We start from the raw sequence: 18,395 nt of genomic DNA, 5'->3' as shown, positions 1-18,395 counted from the left end.
CGGAGTACATCCCACACAGTACAGCGAACGCACCTACATAAATCGTAGGTCCTAATTTCAAACTTTGAAATAGAAGCTCCTTGCAGTATATGTGCTTATTATTGGGTTACCTATTACCCCGATCATGTGTCCACAGAGAATCAGCAAGTTGGTACCCGTCCACATCTCTTCGTATACTTCTCGTTTCGTGCATGTCCGACGGCTTGATAACCACGATCGATGTTCTCTTACATTGCAAGCGCAGGGTTTTATCTAGGGCTTGAAATCATTCCCTTTGAGAGTAACGACAAGGATTCTGAATATAGTAACGGCTAAGGCGTCATAGGCAAGGCTCAGCGGTTAGGAGCAGCAATGGTGACATGGCCAATCAATACGGAGAGGTGTCGGGGTTGCCAATATTGTTGTTCAAGCTGAGCTGACGGTTGCTAATGCGATTGTTTGTATGAGCGAGTGTAATTGAATTGAGGGTAAAGTATCCGTTGACGTATTGACCTGTCAACATGATGATGATGATGCAAAAATTTGCTCTACTGAACACTTTTTGACAGTTTTAATAAGATCTAACTAACCAAGAATAGTCTTCTAGCAAATATGAATATCATCCTCAGTCATAAAGCGTATGCGTTGCTGAGATTGGGGACGATCGTTTCATGTGTATGCCTCAGGCCATAAGATGAGTCAGCAAGAAAAAAGCCCGTCTAGGGCACCGCTAATCCTAATTTAGACTAGCGCCAGTCCACACCCACAAGCGGAGAAATTCACGGCCCTCGACAATTTCTTTTCTCAAGCATTCAGCGCAGAGCCATACCATAAGAATTTCAACTTCTTTTGGAAGACTGTAGCAATCATGTCCAAGATCACAGTCGGTACGTCTCACCTCATGCTCTTACTTGCATGATCTTGCCACTAACTGCTCTTGTCTCATTACAGCCGGAGTGCGCCAGAATGTCGAGAACCTTCTCAACTACTCTCTCAATGAGAAGAAGCGTAACTTCAACGAGACCGTTGAGCTTCAGATCGGCCTGAAGAACTACGATCCCCAGCGCGATAAGCGTTTCTCCGGCACCATCAAGCTGCCTACCGTCCCCCGCCCCAACATGGCCATCTGGTGCGTTTTCCCTCGACAACCCCTCCTGCGGCGCAAAACTTTACATCCGTTTACTATGCGCAACGGCGAAGGAAATCTACACTTTGAATGAACTTGAGGCTAACAGACGAAATCTATAGTATTCTTGGTGACCAGCACGATCTTGACCGTGCTAAGCACCACAGCATCGATGCCATGTCCGTTGACGATCTCAAGAAGCTCAACAAGAACAAGAAGCTCATCAAGAAGCTTGCTCGCAAGTACGATGCCTTCCTTGCTTCCGAGGGTCTCATCAAGCAGATTCCCCGTCTCCTCGGTCCCGGTCTCTCCAAGGCCGGAAAGTTCCCTACCCCCGTCTCCCACGCTGAGGACATGGCCGTCAAGGTCACCGACGTCAAGTCCACCATCAAGTTCCAGCTCAAGAAGGTTCTGTGCCTCGGTGTTGCCATCGGTAACGTCGAGATGGAGAAGGAGGCTCTTGTTGCCAACCTGATGCTCGCCATCAACTACCTCGTCTCCCTCCTCAAGAAGGGCTGGCAGAACGTTGGCAGTCTTGTCATCAAGGCTTCCATGTCTCCCCCCCACCGTGTCTACTAGATTATCTGTCGCTTAACTGCGCCGGTGTTTTCTAGTTTGGGCCTGAGAACTGGGTTTATGTCATCGTCTCACGACTGAAAAAAATATGAAGCTCATGATCGGTCTCAATTTTCTATCTCCATCTCGTAATTTTTACCCCCGGTACAATGTAGTTGTATAGATAAATCTTAAGAATTGTATTGTACATGGCTCATTATGTGTGAAATAAGAGACTATTATGATACACATGCATGGAATCAAGTTACTCCATGCCTTCCATCAATTCGGTCTTATCTAGAATCATGCCCCGCATGCCAATGAACTCACGAAGACTTTCCCACTCTTCGCCAACCTCCTCGCCTCTCATATAAGGATCCTTGAAACCCCACGCGACAGCAACTCTATCCATGGCAGCGCGCTCTTCCTCGCGCAACCACCGTTGCCGCAGAGGGATACCAGGGATCCAGACCACACGCTCCATCTGATCGTTAGCAGTGGTGATGGCCAAGATACCCATGGAGGATGTACCCCCAACATAAGCTAGTGTAGCGGCGAACGCAATCCCAGTTGCTACGTTGGGATCCATTGTATTCTGGAATGTAGCGGCCCATGATGCGAGAGCATAACAAGCGGCTGGGGCAGCTGCAAGACCAGCTATAGGGACACCAGCTTTCTTGAAGATCTTTGCGCGGTGGAAGGCGGGGGCGCAGAAAGTGTTGTCAATGATGGCTAGCACGAGCGAGAGGTTTTTCTGTGCAATGGCGACCCCAAGAGCCATGTTAGCCAAACCCGCCGGAACGGCGCTGTTGATACTCTTAGGGTTGGCCTTGAGCAACTTCACTGGAGAGCTGCCCTGCTCTGGGATAGGCTTGTAGGCGTAAAGGTGGAAGATCTCGGGGAAGTGCTCTGCCCGTTGCAGCATAGTCAGGGTCTCGGTGCAGGAGGCCAGAGCTTCAGGTGAAATGAAGACCTTCTCGTCCTTCAAAAGTTCAATGGCAATCTGTGAGACTGAATCTGCTAGTCGTGGGTCCGGGTATTGTGAGGACTTTGGTTTTCCTTTGCTCTTCGCGGCGGTTTGCTTCTCCTCCAGGTCTAGTAAGGAAGAGATCGCGCTGCCCTCCCCATTTAAGGACCCCTCGCTTTGATCCCGTGCTCGCGAGACAAGGGATTCGGCGACGCGTTGACATCTTTGTAGTAATTCTACTACCACCTCATTGGAGGCCACCGTGTTTGATTGATGCAGGGCAGATGCATCCTGCGCAATCTCTTTGATTGCAGCCTCCGGGCTTATTCTAGTGGATGCGGTAGAAGCATATCGGCGAGAAATAAGCAGAGGAGAGCCCAATACCAAACTATCAGTTCGTTTCAAGGGTTGTAAACGGAGATTGGAGGCCGCGGCTCGACTTGCGCGAACGGCGGGTAGTCGCGCGATAGGGAGGCCACGACGGGGCGTTGAAGTCGAGAATTGACATAATTGACAGATCGGACCCTGTGGCCGGGAGCCTTTATTTGCTGTTAGAGCAACTCTTTTCATGGCTGTGGTGATGAGTAACGTTGTGAGGCAGCTGTATTTTTTTCCCGGATGGGAGAGTCCAGGCGGAGACTTCGCCCCGGCGCTGTCCACTTCCCCGTACTCGTACCCTGACGTCTTCTTACTTCTCTGCCTAACAACTCCATGTTCCTTTTATTCAAGGAACACATCCTTCCGACCTGATTACTTTCTGAATTATATGCAATTGTCTACTTGATAATCTCATCATCTGATCCCCAAACATGCCACCACCTCCTCCCCCGCCGCCGCCGCCGCCGCCGGGAGGTTTGGGTGGTCCTCCCCCGCCGCCCCCTCCAGGAGGTCTCCCAGGAAGACCTCCTAAAGGACAGGCTAAAGACCGGGTATGTATATGGGGTGCTTAAGTTTCCTTGCTGCAAGCAGTTTGTCCCTCAAGGAATTCAGTAGCTAACCTATAGATAGGGTGCACTTCTTTCTGATATCCACAAGGGCGCCAGGCTGAAGAAGGCCGTTACCAATGATCGATCAGCACCTGTAATTGGAGGTTCAGGAGGCGTTTCAGCAGCTCCTCCCGTCGCGGGTGCGCCGCCGGTTCCTGGTGCGAGGCCGCCTCCAAGCGGGCTTGCACCGCCTGTACCATCCGGCCCTGCCGCGAATCGATTACGGAGTAACAGCGAAGGAGTTTCTGGGACAGATAGCGCAGCCATTGCAACGCCACCCCAATTAGGGGGGATATTTGCTGGTGGGATGCCCAAGTTACGCAGTCGTGGAGGTGTTGATACAGGTGCCAATCGAGACTCGCCATATATCTCTGATTCACCTGCTGCGCCAGCTCCCAAGCCTCCAACAGCTCCCAGACCTCCTGGAGCCAGGCCGCCTCCCCGTCCCTCATCGACAGATTTGCCACCTGCACCACCAGTCAATCCACTGGTTGCCGGCTTGAAGAAGCCTCCCCCGAGACCGGCTTCACGATCCTCATCTACAGTTTCAGCGCCAGCTACGAAGGCCCCTGAAGCGCCGCCTCCGCGCGCGCCCCCCCTACCTCCAGCACCGGGGAGGTTTCCACCACCGCCTACATCTAGAAAACCGTCCGGACCCCCACCACCTCCCCCATCAGCCCCCGCAACTCGGGCACCTCCTCCCCCGCCGGCTGCTTCTAGATCGACACCACCCCCTCCCCCTTCAGTAGCCCCGCCATCAATTGCTGCGCAGGCTGCCCGTTCCGCCCTGGGACATTCTTCGCCTTCAGCACCTCCCCCGCCACCCCCATCAGCTGCCCCAGGTGCTCCACCACCACCGCCTCCAACTTCACTTCCTGCAGCTCCGCCAAGCGAGCCACCATCCCGACCATCCCCTGTTTCCTCTCGCCCTGTCTCCCACGAACCCTTTGCAGCGCTGGACCCCAGCGCTTATACACTTTCCAATGGTGGATTGCCTGCACCAAGCTCACGAGGCCCTGCAACACAAGGACATGGCCCAGTCCGAATAGAAGACCCGCGATTCAAATTCCAAAGCGATGGGCTGCTTCCCAAACCACGGCAATTTATCGGGGGAGACCGTCGATACCGCGCTGGAAGGGGCAGCAGTGTTCCTTTGGATCTGAGTGCTTTGCGAGGCTGAATGGAGTGCATGGGAAAATTGCGGGCGATATCGTGCACACATAGTGAATTGCTATACATAAATCTTTTTATATTAGAGTCATTTATGTAGATCATGGTCACTGTAGCAAAGTTTGTACAACAAAACCTATGTTTTCCAACTTATAAACCTCATTGGTCTCCTCTAATTAAACAGTATAAAATGGTACTATCTACCTCTCCCATAAGCTTCCGCACGTGATCTAATCGGGGATGTCAATCGTCCGTCGTGGAAAACAACCATGAAGCACCAAGACAAGCGCTGCCATCAATCCCTTCGCTATCAGTCAAGATCATCACCGACTGGCGTCTTTCTAGAGTTTTATTGATATCATTCAGGAGGATTCTCGCAATCTGCACTTAAGATTCGACAAACAGCACAAACACGCTCTGCGCTATTGCCATCACCTCCCATTCAATTGGCCTCGAACTTTAAACGGAGCTCCTACAGCTTTGATTTTTCCTCGACAAGCTTGAGGATTCTCAGCAAGCCAAACTTACCGCGCTACGACCAACCGCGCCCAATCCGGCTCTTTACCTCGAACACTTTTTGCGCGAAGTGACGGACTGCGAAGTGAACGAGGATCCACGAACTTTCTCCTGCTCACGCAAAGCAAGAGAACTACCCCGAGCCTAGTGACAGGACCACCACCGAGCTAGAGACACAGCTCGATTCCGACTCAGCGGTGCATCTAACTGTACCCGATCAACCGCAAAATTGAGATACCCTTGCACCTTACCTTGTTGAACCGCCGCTCTCCCATCCAACATGTCTCTCCACTTTTACGTCAATAGTGAGTTTTACAGTTAGCTGAAATGCTTTACGTATCCATCTCCTACAACCATAGACCAAGTGCTAACCAACCTCGACTAAACAGAAAAAGTCCTCATCCTCACAGTAGACGGCCGCACACTCATCGGTGATCTTCTGTCAACCGATCAAACGACCAATCTTGTCCTCGCTAATACCATTGAGCGCATCATCCGCACCCCAGACGACGACGAGCCCTCCACCGAAATTGAGCATGGGCTGTACCTGATCCGCGGTGACAACGTCGTGGTGTGCGGTGAAATAGACGAAAAAATGGACGGAGACATCGACTGGTCCAAGGTGAAAGGTGAGGTAATCCGAGACACGAAGAATGCATGACGGGGTTTGCACGGTGCTATTTTCCATTGTCATTTTTCGGGCGTTTTGGGGAGACCATTTGCATGCGATACAATGCTTCAGCAAGCCGATGAATCCTAGAGTTTGCCAGCGTTGCGTGTGGCCCTTTACTATTGAAACCGCCGTTGCGGGCTTGGCCCTTGGCCCTACAACGATGCGCAGATACGCTGGGCTGTCGAATATCGATCTGTCATGTTTTGATTATGTTCCGTTGGTTGTGAACCTACAACGATCTCTGACGGGCTGTCGATGATGTACTCTCTTGACATCTCCGATGTGCAATGATGCAATGGCCAAAGCATATAGGAGGGGCTACATATGGGGATTTGCTATCAATTCAGCATTCTTGCCCCTCGAATGACTTTGCGGGGGCAAGAGCACAGACGACGCTGGGCACACAAAGACAGTGGATTTACAACAGGGGGCGGACTCTCCTACTACTTGCCTCTCCCAAGTATCCAAGTATGATATGTCCAGGGCCCCTACATTCCAGAGGAATGTGAATTTACATCAGCAGTATGATTCGATATAGGGGCATGAATTACCATTCCAATTATTTTTCTACATTCTCTCTATGAAAGAAAGGAGTACTCCGTAATTTCCTACCGTTTGCAGCCACATTCCTTCTTGACTCCACGCGGGAAGATGCCAAGACCACCTCGTACAACGGTGTATGGGAGTACTACATACAATATGTAGTACCCTCGTAGAAAGAAAGAAAATGTTCTCAAGGCAAAGAGAGTCAGATATAGAGAACTAGGCAGTCATATTACTTACATACGGAGTACTCCGTAGTCAAGTCAGATCTGGACGGAGTATGATTATTGTACAACTCACACACCCTAGTCTCTTAGGCCCCTGTCGGGCCTTGGCGCAGTAAGTTAGGAGGCTACTGTGGCAATGTGAGGTGTACAATGTAGGAATCGGCTTAAAGATTTTCAAAAAAGAAGTAGTCGGTCAAGTGAATTGATCATATACATTTGCATTTTATATGTATATACCCATGTAATACCCAAGTTAGGCCGCAAACAGTGAAAAATCAAATCTGAGGGAAAAAACTAAAGACGAAACACAACCCCAGGCAGAAACTCCCTACGCCCCCTCAGATCTCCCCTAATTGCCATTTCATCTTACACTTCCTTTCTTACTCTCTTTCTCTCCCAACTATTTTTTACCCTCTCTTGTCCCTACAGATCGCTGGGCGATCTCCAATTACTACATCTATCTCTCTATCCCGCCCCTTTCCGCAGTTCCCCTCCCCCCTATCCGCCCAGCCCTTCATGTGTCCGATAGTACCACTACAACACAACAAGCGAATACTGGGTCAATTCCAGCAGTTTTTCCGGGCGAATAGCCCGTCGTGAACGACGGTTTACAACTATTAGCTACAAAGCCCCCAATAAACCGATATTCCCCACTCTATTCCCCGCGCCAGCCATGTGGCTCTATCGGGGCGCCCAGTCCGCAGTCTTCTACTATGCCACTTGCACCCCCTGCGCCGAAAACTTCGATCGTCGGAAACGTAGAAAGGATGCTTCCCGGGTCCAGCGGGAGAAGGAGAAGGAACGACGCAACAACGAAGTCATCACCGACCAACCCCGTCCATTCGCACAGCCAACCCCTTTCAGCACCAATGTAGGCTGGCGGGAGGAAATCTCCCTAGGTCCTGGTCCCCCAGCCCGTCGGGGTGGTCATCGCAATATTCAACGAACGGACAGTTGGAATACTGACCAGAGCTCGCAACTTAAGAAAGACAAGAGTGGTGGCCTGATGCACCCGCTCGGCGAGAAGTGGAAGTCGATGCGGTACCAACGAGAAGATGAGCCTCTTTGGGGACAACAAGAAGTCCGCGGATCGTCCATTGGATTCTCTGGACGTGGTCGTGCAGACCCGAACGAAACCTCCAAGTACTACATCCCCCGCGTGCCGCCTGTGAACGACCTCCACCCACCCATTGTTAGTGGACCGTCCAGCCGTGCCGATACTAGATGGATGCTCCAGCCTCCGCCAAGTGCCAGAGTGATGGCTGGTAAAGCAGACGTTAATTCCGTCACTTCCCCGACTTGTGAGGCTTTCCAGGGGTTTGGCACCATCTCCCGGGCTCCCAAGAGCGTGGCCAGGGAGAACGACACAGGAAGAATCAGCGAGGAGACTGGCGACGGCGCTCTAGATGACACCACTCAGAACCATCAAACTCAGCGACCATCGCTAACTCGACTCCGTATCGAATCCGATGCTCCAGGCCTAGAGTCACACTCTCGAACTGACTCTATGTTCTCCTCCACCAACTCGGCGGATAGTCTTGAATGGAAATACCCCGACACCCCCAGATCCCGCCCTCAATCGAAAGCCACAGATGACGTTGACAAGTTCTACCGCCCACAAATCTCGAAGACTCTCTCCACAATGCACAAGGACAACAAGAAGGTCCACATGCTACATCTAGAGATCAACGACGACAACCGCGATGATATTAGCCTGGGTCAATTACAGCCCATCCGCCCATGGCGTTGGAGCATGGACATCTAAAAGCCTTTCAAACACATATCCTACCACAACTATCACCCTCGAAAATCCTATCACCCTTCTATTCACCTTCCCCAGGTTTCAGCTATACGGCGTTTGAAGCATCAAGACCATTCAGCATTTGCATTTTTGCATTTTATTTTCCCAGGGCTCTCCGAGACCCCCCTTTTCCGCGTTTACCGAGTGATACATGACCTCTCGAAGCAAACACCCACCCTCTCGCTCCGGGACCCCAGGTCCCACATAAGAATGTACCTGGCTGGTCCGGTATAAAAGCGAAATGCATTACATCGTCTGCAACAGTTCCTCCGTTTCTTCTTCACAGTGGCAAGCGAACAGGCGAGTTCACCATGACAACACTCCTTTCTATCATTTCACACTCTTTTTCCTTGTCTCTTGTTTGTTTCCCAGCACTTTGTGGCCTTTTCTATTCTTCTTCTTTCCTTCAATTCCTAGATATTATCTCTTACTTGTACCATAATCACTCCCTCCCCTGTTTGGGTTAACAGTACATAGCGTTTGACCAATGGATGTTTTTCTCGTTTTGGACATTGAATCAGTCTAGATAAAATACATAATATAAATAGATTGCAATGCTTCTTTTATCTCAGGGTTTTTCAACAAGTCTAGAAGCTGCTGTTCTTCATGGAAATTTGGGGTATGGCTACAATATATTTCAACACCCACCTTCAATATATATGATAAAATTTGATGTAAACAACATATCTCTAATAAATCATGGATATAATATGTAGCAGGAAAAACAAGCGCCTAGTACTAGCCAATACTTCTCCAGCAAGTAATATTCTACATGGAACATGTGGGGGAGTTGAACATTGGGCAAAAAGAGGAATATATAGGGGGGTAGCTTTCGAGTGGACCTCGGTACTTCTAGTGCCACCTCTCGCTAGACACAGCCATTGTACGCTACTATTACTTGATGCCAGGAAATGATCATGCAGATATGCGTCGCATTGAGCGTTAAATTTTCGATTTAACTTGTCTTTGTGATAGATGCAATTCAAATGCACATCAAAAACATCGTATGCAGAGGACATGTCTTTCTGATCTCGATAAAACAAGAGACCAGGACACGAAAGTTCGAGGAAGAACAGCTCAAAAATAAAGACGCAAGAGAGTAGACCGTTGGATCTCCTCGGCGTTTCAAAACCATCCCAAATGCAAACAACGCCCAACCCGGCCACGCATAGCATCTATAAAACAATCAAGGGTCTAAAGGGGCCCGTATCTAAATGCTCAGAGCCCGCGGAGCACCAGCCAGGCCGCCCTTTGTTGATTTTTTCGTCCCTCTTCGCTGTATTTGCTAAATGGATGCAGATGCCGGGAGATATAAAGAGAGCAGGAGAATCACGTTTTGATCTCCTTCTGCTCTAGTAGACCTTCTTCTTCTCGTCCATGCTCAATTGGCCGGGGCCCATGTTGACGAGGAGGACCAAACCACCACTGTAGAGTCATTAGCGTTGAACATGTCTCGTTATTGGGAGATAGGGAACATACACAATCGACAAGATTTGGAAGAAGTCGTACTTGGCGAAGTCCTTCTGCGGGTGGTGGGCGTGCAGCTAGAGGGAATTGTTAGTGACCAAAGATACAACCAAGTGCCTAGTAAACATACCGTCCAGAAGTTGTTCACAAACACGTTGAACAGACTGAGCAGGACAACAAGAATGATGGCGCTCCACTTGGCCTTGAAGCCAACAATGACCATGACGCAAGCGACGAGACCGAACAAGCTGACCAGAATGCGCCAGAAGCTCCACTCGCCGGAGAAAACGAACCCGACGAAGAGGAAGATCAGCAGCACACGACCAGCGAACTGGACGTACATCTTGCGATCCTTCTCATCGAGCTGGGGAAGACCGGCGGGGACGAACTTCTTGCGCACCCACGAATCAGACAGGACCATAAGCAGACCGCCGACAACACTCAGATTGCGAAGGAAGAAGTTCAAGTCGAAGATGAGACCGTAACCAAGACCCTGTGTGATGACGACACCAAGCAATCCCGCGACGGCGAACTCGGTGCGTTTGCGGGCGATGACAAGAGTCGAACAAACAGCCATGGCAATGACATTAACGATAAGGAAGGTGTGCGTGATTCCCCAAGGAACTAAATGCAGCAAAAGAAAAGCGCGTTAGACAAGGATGTAGAGGTAGTGTGGGACCCTGGACCCCCCCCAGTCTCGCGCGGGTCAGGGTCCAGGAGCATGGGTATTGTCTTACTCTTCCGGAAATCACGGAGATAAAGGAGCTGATCGTTCCATTGTGTGATAATGCGCAGGGAGTCTTCGATAAAGGTGACTACAATCAGGAATCGGCCGATGGCGGGAAGGTATCTAGAGAGCGAAAGAACAGGGTGTTAGTGCATGCTTCGAATCCCTTGTTTTGAGCTCTCTCGCGACTCGATCCACGACACGGGTAGAGCAAGAGCAAAAGAAAAGAGTGAAATTGAAACATACGGCTTCACTGGATCGGCCAAGGTGTCCAACCAGTCCTCAATCTTGCTTGTCTGCTCGCGAATTGCGTCCAGTGGACTTGGGTCGCTGGTGGCATCTGCGCTACCGGGCCCGCCAAACGGGTTCTGGTGGCCGAGGTTGTAGCCCGCAGTGCCACGAATTTGGGCCATGACGGAAGAATGAAACAAAAATAGATTGAGGAAAAGAAGGAGAAGAAGAAATTGGAGTTGAGTTCTCACAGGTTGGGGAAGAAGAAGTCTTAAGACAGGAGCAAATACCAAGGAGTTGTATACAAAGCAACTTCAGGCCACGATAACCGGAACTGGCCGCTAAACCGCTTTTGGAATAGTGACGACACAAGACTCTAGGGTGATCTATATACATAACTTCTGAAGATTGTTAGAAAGCTCTACATTCTTGCGCTTTATTTTATTTTAGATCATTGGTGATGATTTCATTGCAATACAGATTTTGTCAGTTAGACTAACAAAGTAAAAAAAAAAGAAACTTGCACAAACACAGCGTCAGATCCATTCCCGCAATTCTGCTTTTGTTCCCGCAGTGCAGTTCTTCCTCCTTGCACAACTTGCAAGGGGAATCTACCAATCCCGCTCCTAATGCGTGGTGGCAATCTCCCAGGCCCCGATTGTAGAGGGGAGGGAGAGTGCTCGAATGATGTGACACCCCCAGAACGCCAAAAGAAAAACAAAACAAAAAGAAATAGAAAAACAAAAACAAAAAAGGGTAATAAATACATTTCAAGATGAAGAGGGAATGGGAGTGATAGACAGACTTCATGACAGAGAAAACTGCTCACGCAGCCCAGTCAGAGTCCAGTGGGTGGCCCTTCTCACGCGAGCGCAAGATGTCGGGCAGGTAGGTTGGAGTCACGGTCACACGGGGCTCAATGGGGGCAGGAGCGACAGGAGTGGACTGGTTCTCCGAAGCACTGGTGTCGCTGACACTCTCGTCAGATCTGCCACCCTTCTTCTTGGGCTGCTTCTTGGAAACAGTGGTCCATTCGTCATCTCCGTTGGCAGCTCCCAAGAGGCGCATCTGCTCTTCCTCGGAGGGAAGGTTCTGGGCCCACTTAGTAGGAGTAGGGGCAGCAGGGGACTCGAAGGTGTCCAGCAGGCCCTGGGAGGCAGAAGTGGCAGGGACGACGGGGGCGGGGCGGGATCCGCCATTGACCCCGTTGGTCTTCACTGGAGCAGCGTTCTCCTTGGCCTGCCAAGCGTTGGCAGCGGGCGCAGTTGATCGGGCAGCCTCGCGGCGCTCAGACTCGCGAGCGGTGTGCAACTGCTTCTCAAGCAGCTTCTTGCGCTCAACCTCAGCCTCCTGGACTTGCTGCTTGCGGGCCTCGTTCTTGAGACGCTGCTGGCGCTGCTTCTTGGTCTCCACCTCCTTGAAAGCCTGAACCTTCTGCTTCTTGGGCTGGCTCTCAACATTGCCAGTAACACGGAGCACAGATGCACCGGGGGCGGGGGCCTCCAGCATGTCGGAAATATATCCGGCCGAGGGGACAGTGGCGTTCACCGCGGGGGAGGCGGCGGGAGACAGATCGTCATCAGCCTCAGCACCAGTGGTCGAGGAAGCACGGGTGTCGCTAGTCTCAAGCTGCGCAGCCTTCTTCTTGTTCTTCTTCTGGCTCTTGGTGGGAGCGGGCTTGGCGGGAGCGGGCTGAGCAGGAGCGTTGGTCTTGAGGCCGGCCATACGGCGGGCCATCTCCTTGCGGTCAATTTCCTCATCTGGCTTCTCGTCCTCGGTGGTGGGGGGCGACACGACGGTCTTCACCTCGGATTTCTTGGCGGCAACCGGCTCGGGAGCAGGCTTAGACTTGCGCTTTGACTTCTTGGGTGCTACAGTGGTCTCTGTTTTCTCCACAGCAGCTCTTATCACGTTGGCCTTGGGGGTTGTGCCATTGGTGTAGTACCAGCCAAGGCCACCTGCCACGACGAGCAAGATCGCCCAGCTAATGTAGGGATTCATGGTCATAGAGCTGTGCACTCATCAGTCAGTACCATCAACGGGTGTCAATGTGGTTGCCAGCATGGAACTTACTGTCCGAGTGAAAGCTATGTAGGCGGAGGATGGGTTTTGGTTGAGAGGGGAGGTGGGACAGTTGCCGAGTGAGAGGGTAGGACAATTGCGCACGCGCACTTTGAAATTGACACGCGCACCAAAAGCTGAGACAATTGCGCTCAGCTAGAGAAGCTTTCCGTCTCTGAAGGGAAGGTCTTCAAGACGAGACTCCCAAGGCGTCGGTCAATTGGACCGTAGTGCGCTTGGATGGGACAAGACGCGGGGTGACAAAGCCGCTAATAGGAGTGATGGGAATAGCGCAATGGCGCAAGAGGAAGATAGGATAAACAAGAGAAGAAGTTGAAGAGAGTAGAAGATGAGAAAGGAGGAAAGGCGAGGAGTAGAGGAAAGGGCAACCGTGGCAGATCCACTCGTACTGTGACGGTAATGGTAAATTACCAAGCCCTTGGCTTTGGAGTAATTGTAAAATATTCTATTCTCTACTTTGTCATCTTTGGTTTGTTCTTTTGGTCTTAAACTATATTGAAGTTTCGATAGATCATCTCCATGTTGACTTGATTTTCTACCTATAATAGTACTGGTCCTTGAGGATGAAGAATGTGATGCTCATGGTACGGTATGGGGATCTGAGCATTGACTACTCCGTATACTGCAAGCTGTCATCAATATATTATTGTAATCAACATACTCCGTACTCCGTACCTGGGGAACAGTGCTTTGGCTAATCTGCTAAGTAGCTCCAAAAGATATGAGGAGATATGTATTATTTTCCCTGAACAGGCCACGTCTCTATTTTCTCTCCGCTTTCTCTCTAAATCGATTTATATCTTACTAGCGCGTTCTGGGGCGTAAAAGGACCTCCTGAGCATTTATTTGTTTGTTTAACATTCGATTAATCGATTTTTCCGGGAACCGGGAAGCTTGGGGTTTGCCGATCCGGCAGGGGATCTCTTCTTAAATGTTCTTTTACCCCTTACACTAGACTAGCCCTCACACCACGAGGAAAGGAGTTATGTGCCGGTTACAACAGACAACCCAATCCAATTGGTGGGCCAAGTCATGCATTTAACGCCTGTGAAGCATGTCGAATCCTGGTCAACGAGTCTAAGACCTGCAGTATGCAGCGGCACCTTGAAAGGAGGGCCGGGATTGGCTCACCGGTCATGCACTCCTTAAAATGCAATTTGAATATGTCTTCGACATCAGACTAGTTTCCTACTCCTTTGTGTCTTATTGGCTATACCGTACTCATGTTCTTCTTTGTTCCTATTTTTGCCTTCTGTTCCACTATTTTTTCAGACTGTCCTCTCTACTCCGAATATGATTCTCTTTGAACAGCTGACTATTCCGTACTAAGATCTAAGATGGAAGCTATTGTGACTAATGCTAATTAATAGCCCTCTACTCCGTAGTGGTTTCGATGATCGTAAGTATTATACAACATATACAACATACCCAAAATAGTCCTATTATGTAAATAGTACCATGTACGGAGTACTCATGGGAATATCATCTGAAAAATCTAATACGACTACTCCGTAGGGTGTTGCGATATGCAGACATAAAGACTAAAAAGGCAAAAGCTGAAAATGTATATTTCTATTGGAGTCAATTGAAGAAGTGAGCTTGTCTACCTCTCATCGATTTGAAAAGTCCTTTCCAGGTCTTGATCGACATAGAGTCATAGCAAGACTGAACTGAAGGTTTGCTGATAAATCAGAAACAGCGAGCAATATCGCAGTACTAGAAGCAGGCATATTCGAACGACATCTAGTCTCAAAATTGTATACGTATATTCATGGATGCCTCGAGATCCCAGGCTCCCTTGGGACCGCGCGCTCAGGGAAGCAGGGATAGTAGATGAAGCGGGGCAAATTTGAACGACATCTATGTTATAGTCTCAAAATTGCATACGTATATTCATGGATGCCTCAAGATCCTAGGCTCCCTTAGGGCCGCATGCTCAGGGAAACAGGTTGCCTGCCCAATAAATATGTGTTAAATAGCTCGAACATCCTATGTTGAACTATTATAAAACGCAAATACTTCTGAAATCCTGACTTTTCCCAACTGACTCGCTGTGCCTTTCAAGACTATTGCTGAAGCCACAATAATATTTCCTACAAGCAACATAGACGGTGATCATGCATCATAACACAGAACCCACAGCTAGCGCATCGGCCAAAGACACCGAAGTTGAACAACCAGTCGCACCTGACCTTACTCCCATTGCTATAGCAGCTCGAGGGAGAGAGATCACTGGTCTGAGAATCTTCCAAAGAACAATAGCCGAGGACGATATCACGCGGACCAGGCTAGAGGAGCTCCTTTTGGCAATGAACACCGACCAGCCAACCGGAGGCGTGGACATGACATATGGCAATGGGGACGCCCAGCATCTCCGTTATTGGGAGTCCAAATCCACCGACGCTCCGATCATCCTCTTTGTCCACGGTGGCAGTTGGCGATCAGGGACGTATTTGGACTCGATTGGGTCGACAAAAGTTGCCCATTTGACCAGCCAGGGTTATGCATTTGCCACTGTCAACTACACGCTCATACCGTCTGTGACGGTGGAAGAGCAGGTGCAGGAGGTGGCTGACTCGCTGGGTTACCTGGTTAAAAATGCAGCCAGGCTAGGCTTTGATCCTCAACGGATCATTCTGATGGGACACAGTTCCGGTGCACACGTTGTTACGCTGCTGGGGACCGACAAAAGATACCTGGAGAAGGCAGGAATCAATATTCATACCGTGCGGGCGGTTATCTCTCTCGACGGCTCAAATTACAACGCACTGGCGGAGATCGCCGACAGTCCGGGGCCGGTAGCGGAGAACACAACTATAGGGCTCGGCACTGATCCGAAACGTCTGCAAGATGTCTCACCTACTTATCATGCCCGCGCGCCAAACGCAGGCGCATTTCTGCTTCTTCAAGTTCAAAGGCAAGGTGATATCCGTCAGGCTGTCGAGCTATCCGCGGCGCTGGAAGCTGCAGGTACCGATGTTGCTTTGCACGTGTTCGAGGGCGAAAGTTTCGAGGGCCATATGCAAATGCTACTACGCCTTGGTGATACCACCTATCCTGCGACATTGGTTATGGATAAGTGGCTCAAGGTGCATGTTCCAGTAACAATTTCAAGTGCATGATCACTTTCATCGCTCCAAAAGTGCCCCACACAGCAAACCTTGGCAGATAGAAACTATGTTATTACCAAACACAAGGCATTTCTCCTGAGCTTACAAAGTAGGCGTTGAATCTGCCATCTGGTGGGCACAGTGAGGCTCGGGTTGATAACGGGGACCGCCGGTTACCGGAATTCGAGCCCAAGCCTAGATTAGGGTCTTCTTTTTTCGTTCTGAATATAAAATATACCTCTCATCGCTTAGAATCGGACTGCAACGTAAATTTTATCCTTAATAACAGTGGGGCCTCTAATATAACCGTTGAAAGTGTCCAATATATAAGTTGCCCACGAGGGGTAAATAGGCAGGCGAAACCCCCGCAGCCGATAACAAAGATAAGCTCCCACTTTTATCATCTCCAGGGCTTCAAAATTTGAAGCTCAACAACATTCACCATGGGCAAGAAGATTATTATTGACACTGATCCGGTATGCCCTTCTGAATTCCATTGCCATAGCTTCAGCATTAACCATAGCACAGGGCATTGACGATGTCCTCGCCCTTTTGCTGGCTCTGTCCGCCACACCGGAGGAGGTAGAGGTTATCCTCATCTCATTGACATTCGGCAATATCGAGGTCGAGAGGTAAGTAATCGTTTTATCTGAAAGAGTGCATTATCTGACCTGATATACAGCTGTCTCCGCAATGCAGTGTCAATGTTCCACATCCTCGAGCGGGAGATGCAGTGGCGCCGCGAGAACGGCCGACCCGAAGGCTTTGGCAGCTTGAAAGCTTCCCGTCCTATATTGGCTGTCGGCGCAGAAGACCCCCTTGAAGACCAGAAAATGCTTGCGGACTACTTCCGTATGTATTGCTTTACCATACTATAGACACCGTTTACTGACATCCTCGCAGATGGAACCGACGGACTTGGTGGTATTCACGCCACGGTATGCGAAGCCCCATATAGGCCTTTGATATGGCCTAGAAATAGGTAAACCATACTAACTTCTAAATAGCACCCACATCTCACCGCTAATAAGGCATGGGTACACCTCTTCGCTAAAGAGCTGGAGGGCGAGGGAATCAAGCCTGTCGAGGACTGCTCAGGTCCCGAAGACCACGCATTCACCCCGTCCAAGCTTCCGGCATACAAGGAGATTCTCCGTGCCCTCCGTGATAATGAGCCAGATTCAGTGACTCTGGTAGCAGTTGGCCCGCTCACTAATCTGGCTTTGGCTGCAGCAGAAGACCCAGAGACATTCCTTCGCGTGAAAGAGGTGGTCGTCATGGGCGGTGCTATCAACGAGCCCGGAAATGTGAGCCAAGCCTTTTCCGAGAACTAAGAAGTATCGAGACAGATTGGCTGATATTATTAATAGGTGACACCAACAGGCGAGTTCAATGCCTACGCAGACGCAGTGGCAGCCGCACGCATTTTCGCACTCACCTCGCCCAACCCACACACGACAGTTCCACCCACAAAGAGCGACAAACTCCCACCGTACCCTCAAAACCTCAGCCGGCAACTGACTCTGCGTCTTTTCCCGCTGGACATCACCCTCCGCCACAATCTATCACGCGGCCAGTTCCGGGAGGCCATTACTCCTCTTTTGGCTGCCGGCTCCCCGCTCGCCGAGTGGGTGGATGCCTTCATGGGACACACCTTCAGAACCTTGGAGCGCCTGCACCCTGGACATGTTGGCGATGATGCTCAGCTGAGTCTGCACGACCCTGTGTGCGTCTGGTATGCTTTGACATCCGAAGACCCCAAGTGGGTTTACTCAGCGAACTCGCCTGAGGATATCCGAATCGATACCTTGGGCCAGTGGACTCGTGGTATGTGCGTTGTCGACCGCCGCAACCGACACCGCATCGAAGGTGAGGAGGAGAGCTCGAATGACCATGGTCTCTGGCTGAGCGGGCGTGCTGGCAATCGCATTTGGCGGATGGATGGGTCGCCTGGGGAGGAGAACTTTGGTGATGTCATTATAGAGAGGCTCTTCAAGTAATCTCCGTTTGATAGATAAAGCGGAACGTATTTGGTGGGTATAGATGCATATAGCCATTGATTTCTATAGAGACTGAAATATGGTGTCTCTTTTTGGACCGTGATAATATCTATCTAGCAATCTCAAGCATTGTTTGGTGTGGCCGACCTATATATGGTTACGCAAATGATAGTGAGCCATTGGGTAAACAGAGCGAGCTAGTAATGTACCAAAATAGCTCTCAGCAATGCCATCC

The 18,395-nt window shown here is 50.2% G+C and overlaps 9 protein-coding genes across 9 annotated transcripts; 6 read left to right on the top strand and 3 right to left on the bottom strand.

The window, feature by feature from the left end:
• Nucleotides 1-591: 591 nt before the first annotated feature.
• Nucleotides 592-1,684, top strand: PEX2_062170 (60S ribosomal uL1 domain-containing protein; the record flags this gene model as incomplete). The annotated part of the gene is made up of 4 exons (XM_016743488.1): nucleotides 592-617; nucleotides 730-866; nucleotides 931-1,108; nucleotides 1,228-1,684. 4 exons carry the CDS (start codon nucleotides 592-594, stop codon nucleotides 1,682-1,684), a joined length of 798 nt encoding a protein of 265 aa, XP_016596211.1.
• Nucleotides 1,685-1,925: 241 nt separating this feature from the next.
• Nucleotides 1,926-3,197, bottom strand: PEX2_062160 (uncharacterized protein; the record flags this gene model as incomplete). Its single annotated transcript, XM_016743487.1, has 1 exon — nucleotides 1,926-3,197. One exon carries the CDS (start codon nucleotides 3,195-3,197, stop codon nucleotides 1,926-1,928), a length of 1,272 nt encoding a protein of 423 aa, XP_016596210.1.
• A 239-nt stretch (nucleotides 3,198-3,436) lies between these two features.
• On the top strand, nucleotides 3,437-4,793 carry PEX2_062150 (putative proline-rich, actin-associated protein Vrp1; the record flags this gene model as incomplete). The annotated part of the gene is made up of 2 exons (XM_016743486.1): nucleotides 3,437-3,556; nucleotides 3,636-4,793. 2 exons carry the CDS (start codon nucleotides 3,437-3,439, stop codon nucleotides 4,791-4,793), a joined length of 1,278 nt encoding a protein of 425 aa, XP_016596209.1.
• Nucleotides 4,794-5,579: 786 nt separating this feature from the next.
• On the top strand, nucleotides 5,580-5,960 carry PEX2_062140 (U6 snRNA-associated Sm-like protein LSm8; the record flags this gene model as incomplete). Its single annotated transcript, XM_016743485.1, has 2 exons — nucleotides 5,580-5,604; nucleotides 5,689-5,960. The coding sequence occupies 2 exons, from the start codon at nucleotides 5,580-5,582 to the stop codon at nucleotides 5,958-5,960; spliced, it is 297 nt and encodes a 98-aa protein (XP_016596208.1).
• A 1,455-nt stretch (nucleotides 5,961-7,415) lies between these two features.
• On the top strand, nucleotides 7,416-8,507 carry PEX2_062130 (uncharacterized protein; the record flags this gene model as incomplete). Its single annotated transcript, XM_016743484.1, has 1 exon — nucleotides 7,416-8,507. One exon carries the CDS (start codon nucleotides 7,416-7,418, stop codon nucleotides 8,505-8,507), a length of 1,092 nt encoding a protein of 363 aa, XP_016596207.1.
• A 1,388-nt stretch (nucleotides 8,508-9,895) lies between these two features.
• PEX2_062120 (protein ERV29) lies at nucleotides 9,896-11,150 on the bottom strand (the record flags this gene model as incomplete). The annotated part of the gene is made up of 5 exons (XM_016743483.1): nucleotides 9,896-9,968; nucleotides 10,023-10,087; nucleotides 10,141-10,634; nucleotides 10,697-10,860; nucleotides 10,984-11,150. The coding sequence occupies 5 exons, from the start codon at nucleotides 11,148-11,150 to the stop codon at nucleotides 9,896-9,898; spliced, it is 963 nt and encodes a 320-aa protein (XP_016596206.1).
• Nucleotides 11,151-11,793: 643 nt separating this feature from the next.
• On the bottom strand, nucleotides 11,794-12,969 carry PEX2_062110 (uncharacterized protein; the record flags this gene model as incomplete). The annotated part of the gene is made up of 1 exon (XM_016743482.1): nucleotides 11,794-12,969. One exon carries the CDS (start codon nucleotides 12,967-12,969, stop codon nucleotides 11,794-11,796), a length of 1,176 nt encoding a protein of 391 aa, XP_016596205.1.
• Nucleotides 12,970-15,167: 2,198 nt separating this feature from the next.
• PEX2_062100 (alpha/beta hydrolase) lies at nucleotides 15,168-16,172 on the top strand (the record flags this gene model as incomplete). The annotated part of the gene is made up of 1 exon (XM_016743481.1): nucleotides 15,168-16,172. The coding sequence occupies one exon, from the start codon at nucleotides 15,168-15,170 to the stop codon at nucleotides 16,170-16,172; it is 1,005 nt and encodes a 334-aa protein (XP_016596204.1).
• Nucleotides 16,173-16,603: 431 nt separating this feature from the next.
• PEX2_062090 (putative nucleoside hydrolase) lies at nucleotides 16,604-18,160 on the top strand (the record flags this gene model as incomplete). The annotated part of the gene is made up of 6 exons (XM_016743480.1): nucleotides 16,604-16,636; nucleotides 16,689-16,792; nucleotides 16,843-17,012; nucleotides 17,064-17,098; nucleotides 17,168-17,467; nucleotides 17,531-18,160. 6 exons carry the CDS (start codon nucleotides 16,604-16,606, stop codon nucleotides 18,158-18,160), a joined length of 1,272 nt encoding a protein of 423 aa, XP_016596203.1.
• Between the last annotated feature and the right edge of the window lie 235 nt (nucleotides 18,161-18,395).

This window comes from Penicillium expansum (assembly GCF_000769745.1).
Source record: "Penicillium expansum strain MD-8 chromosome Unknown contig192, whole genome shotgun sequence".
NCBI lineage: Eukaryota > Fungi > Ascomycota > Eurotiomycetes > Eurotiales > Aspergillaceae > Penicillium > Penicillium expansum.
This window is presented reverse-complemented; position numbering and strand designations above follow the sequence as displayed.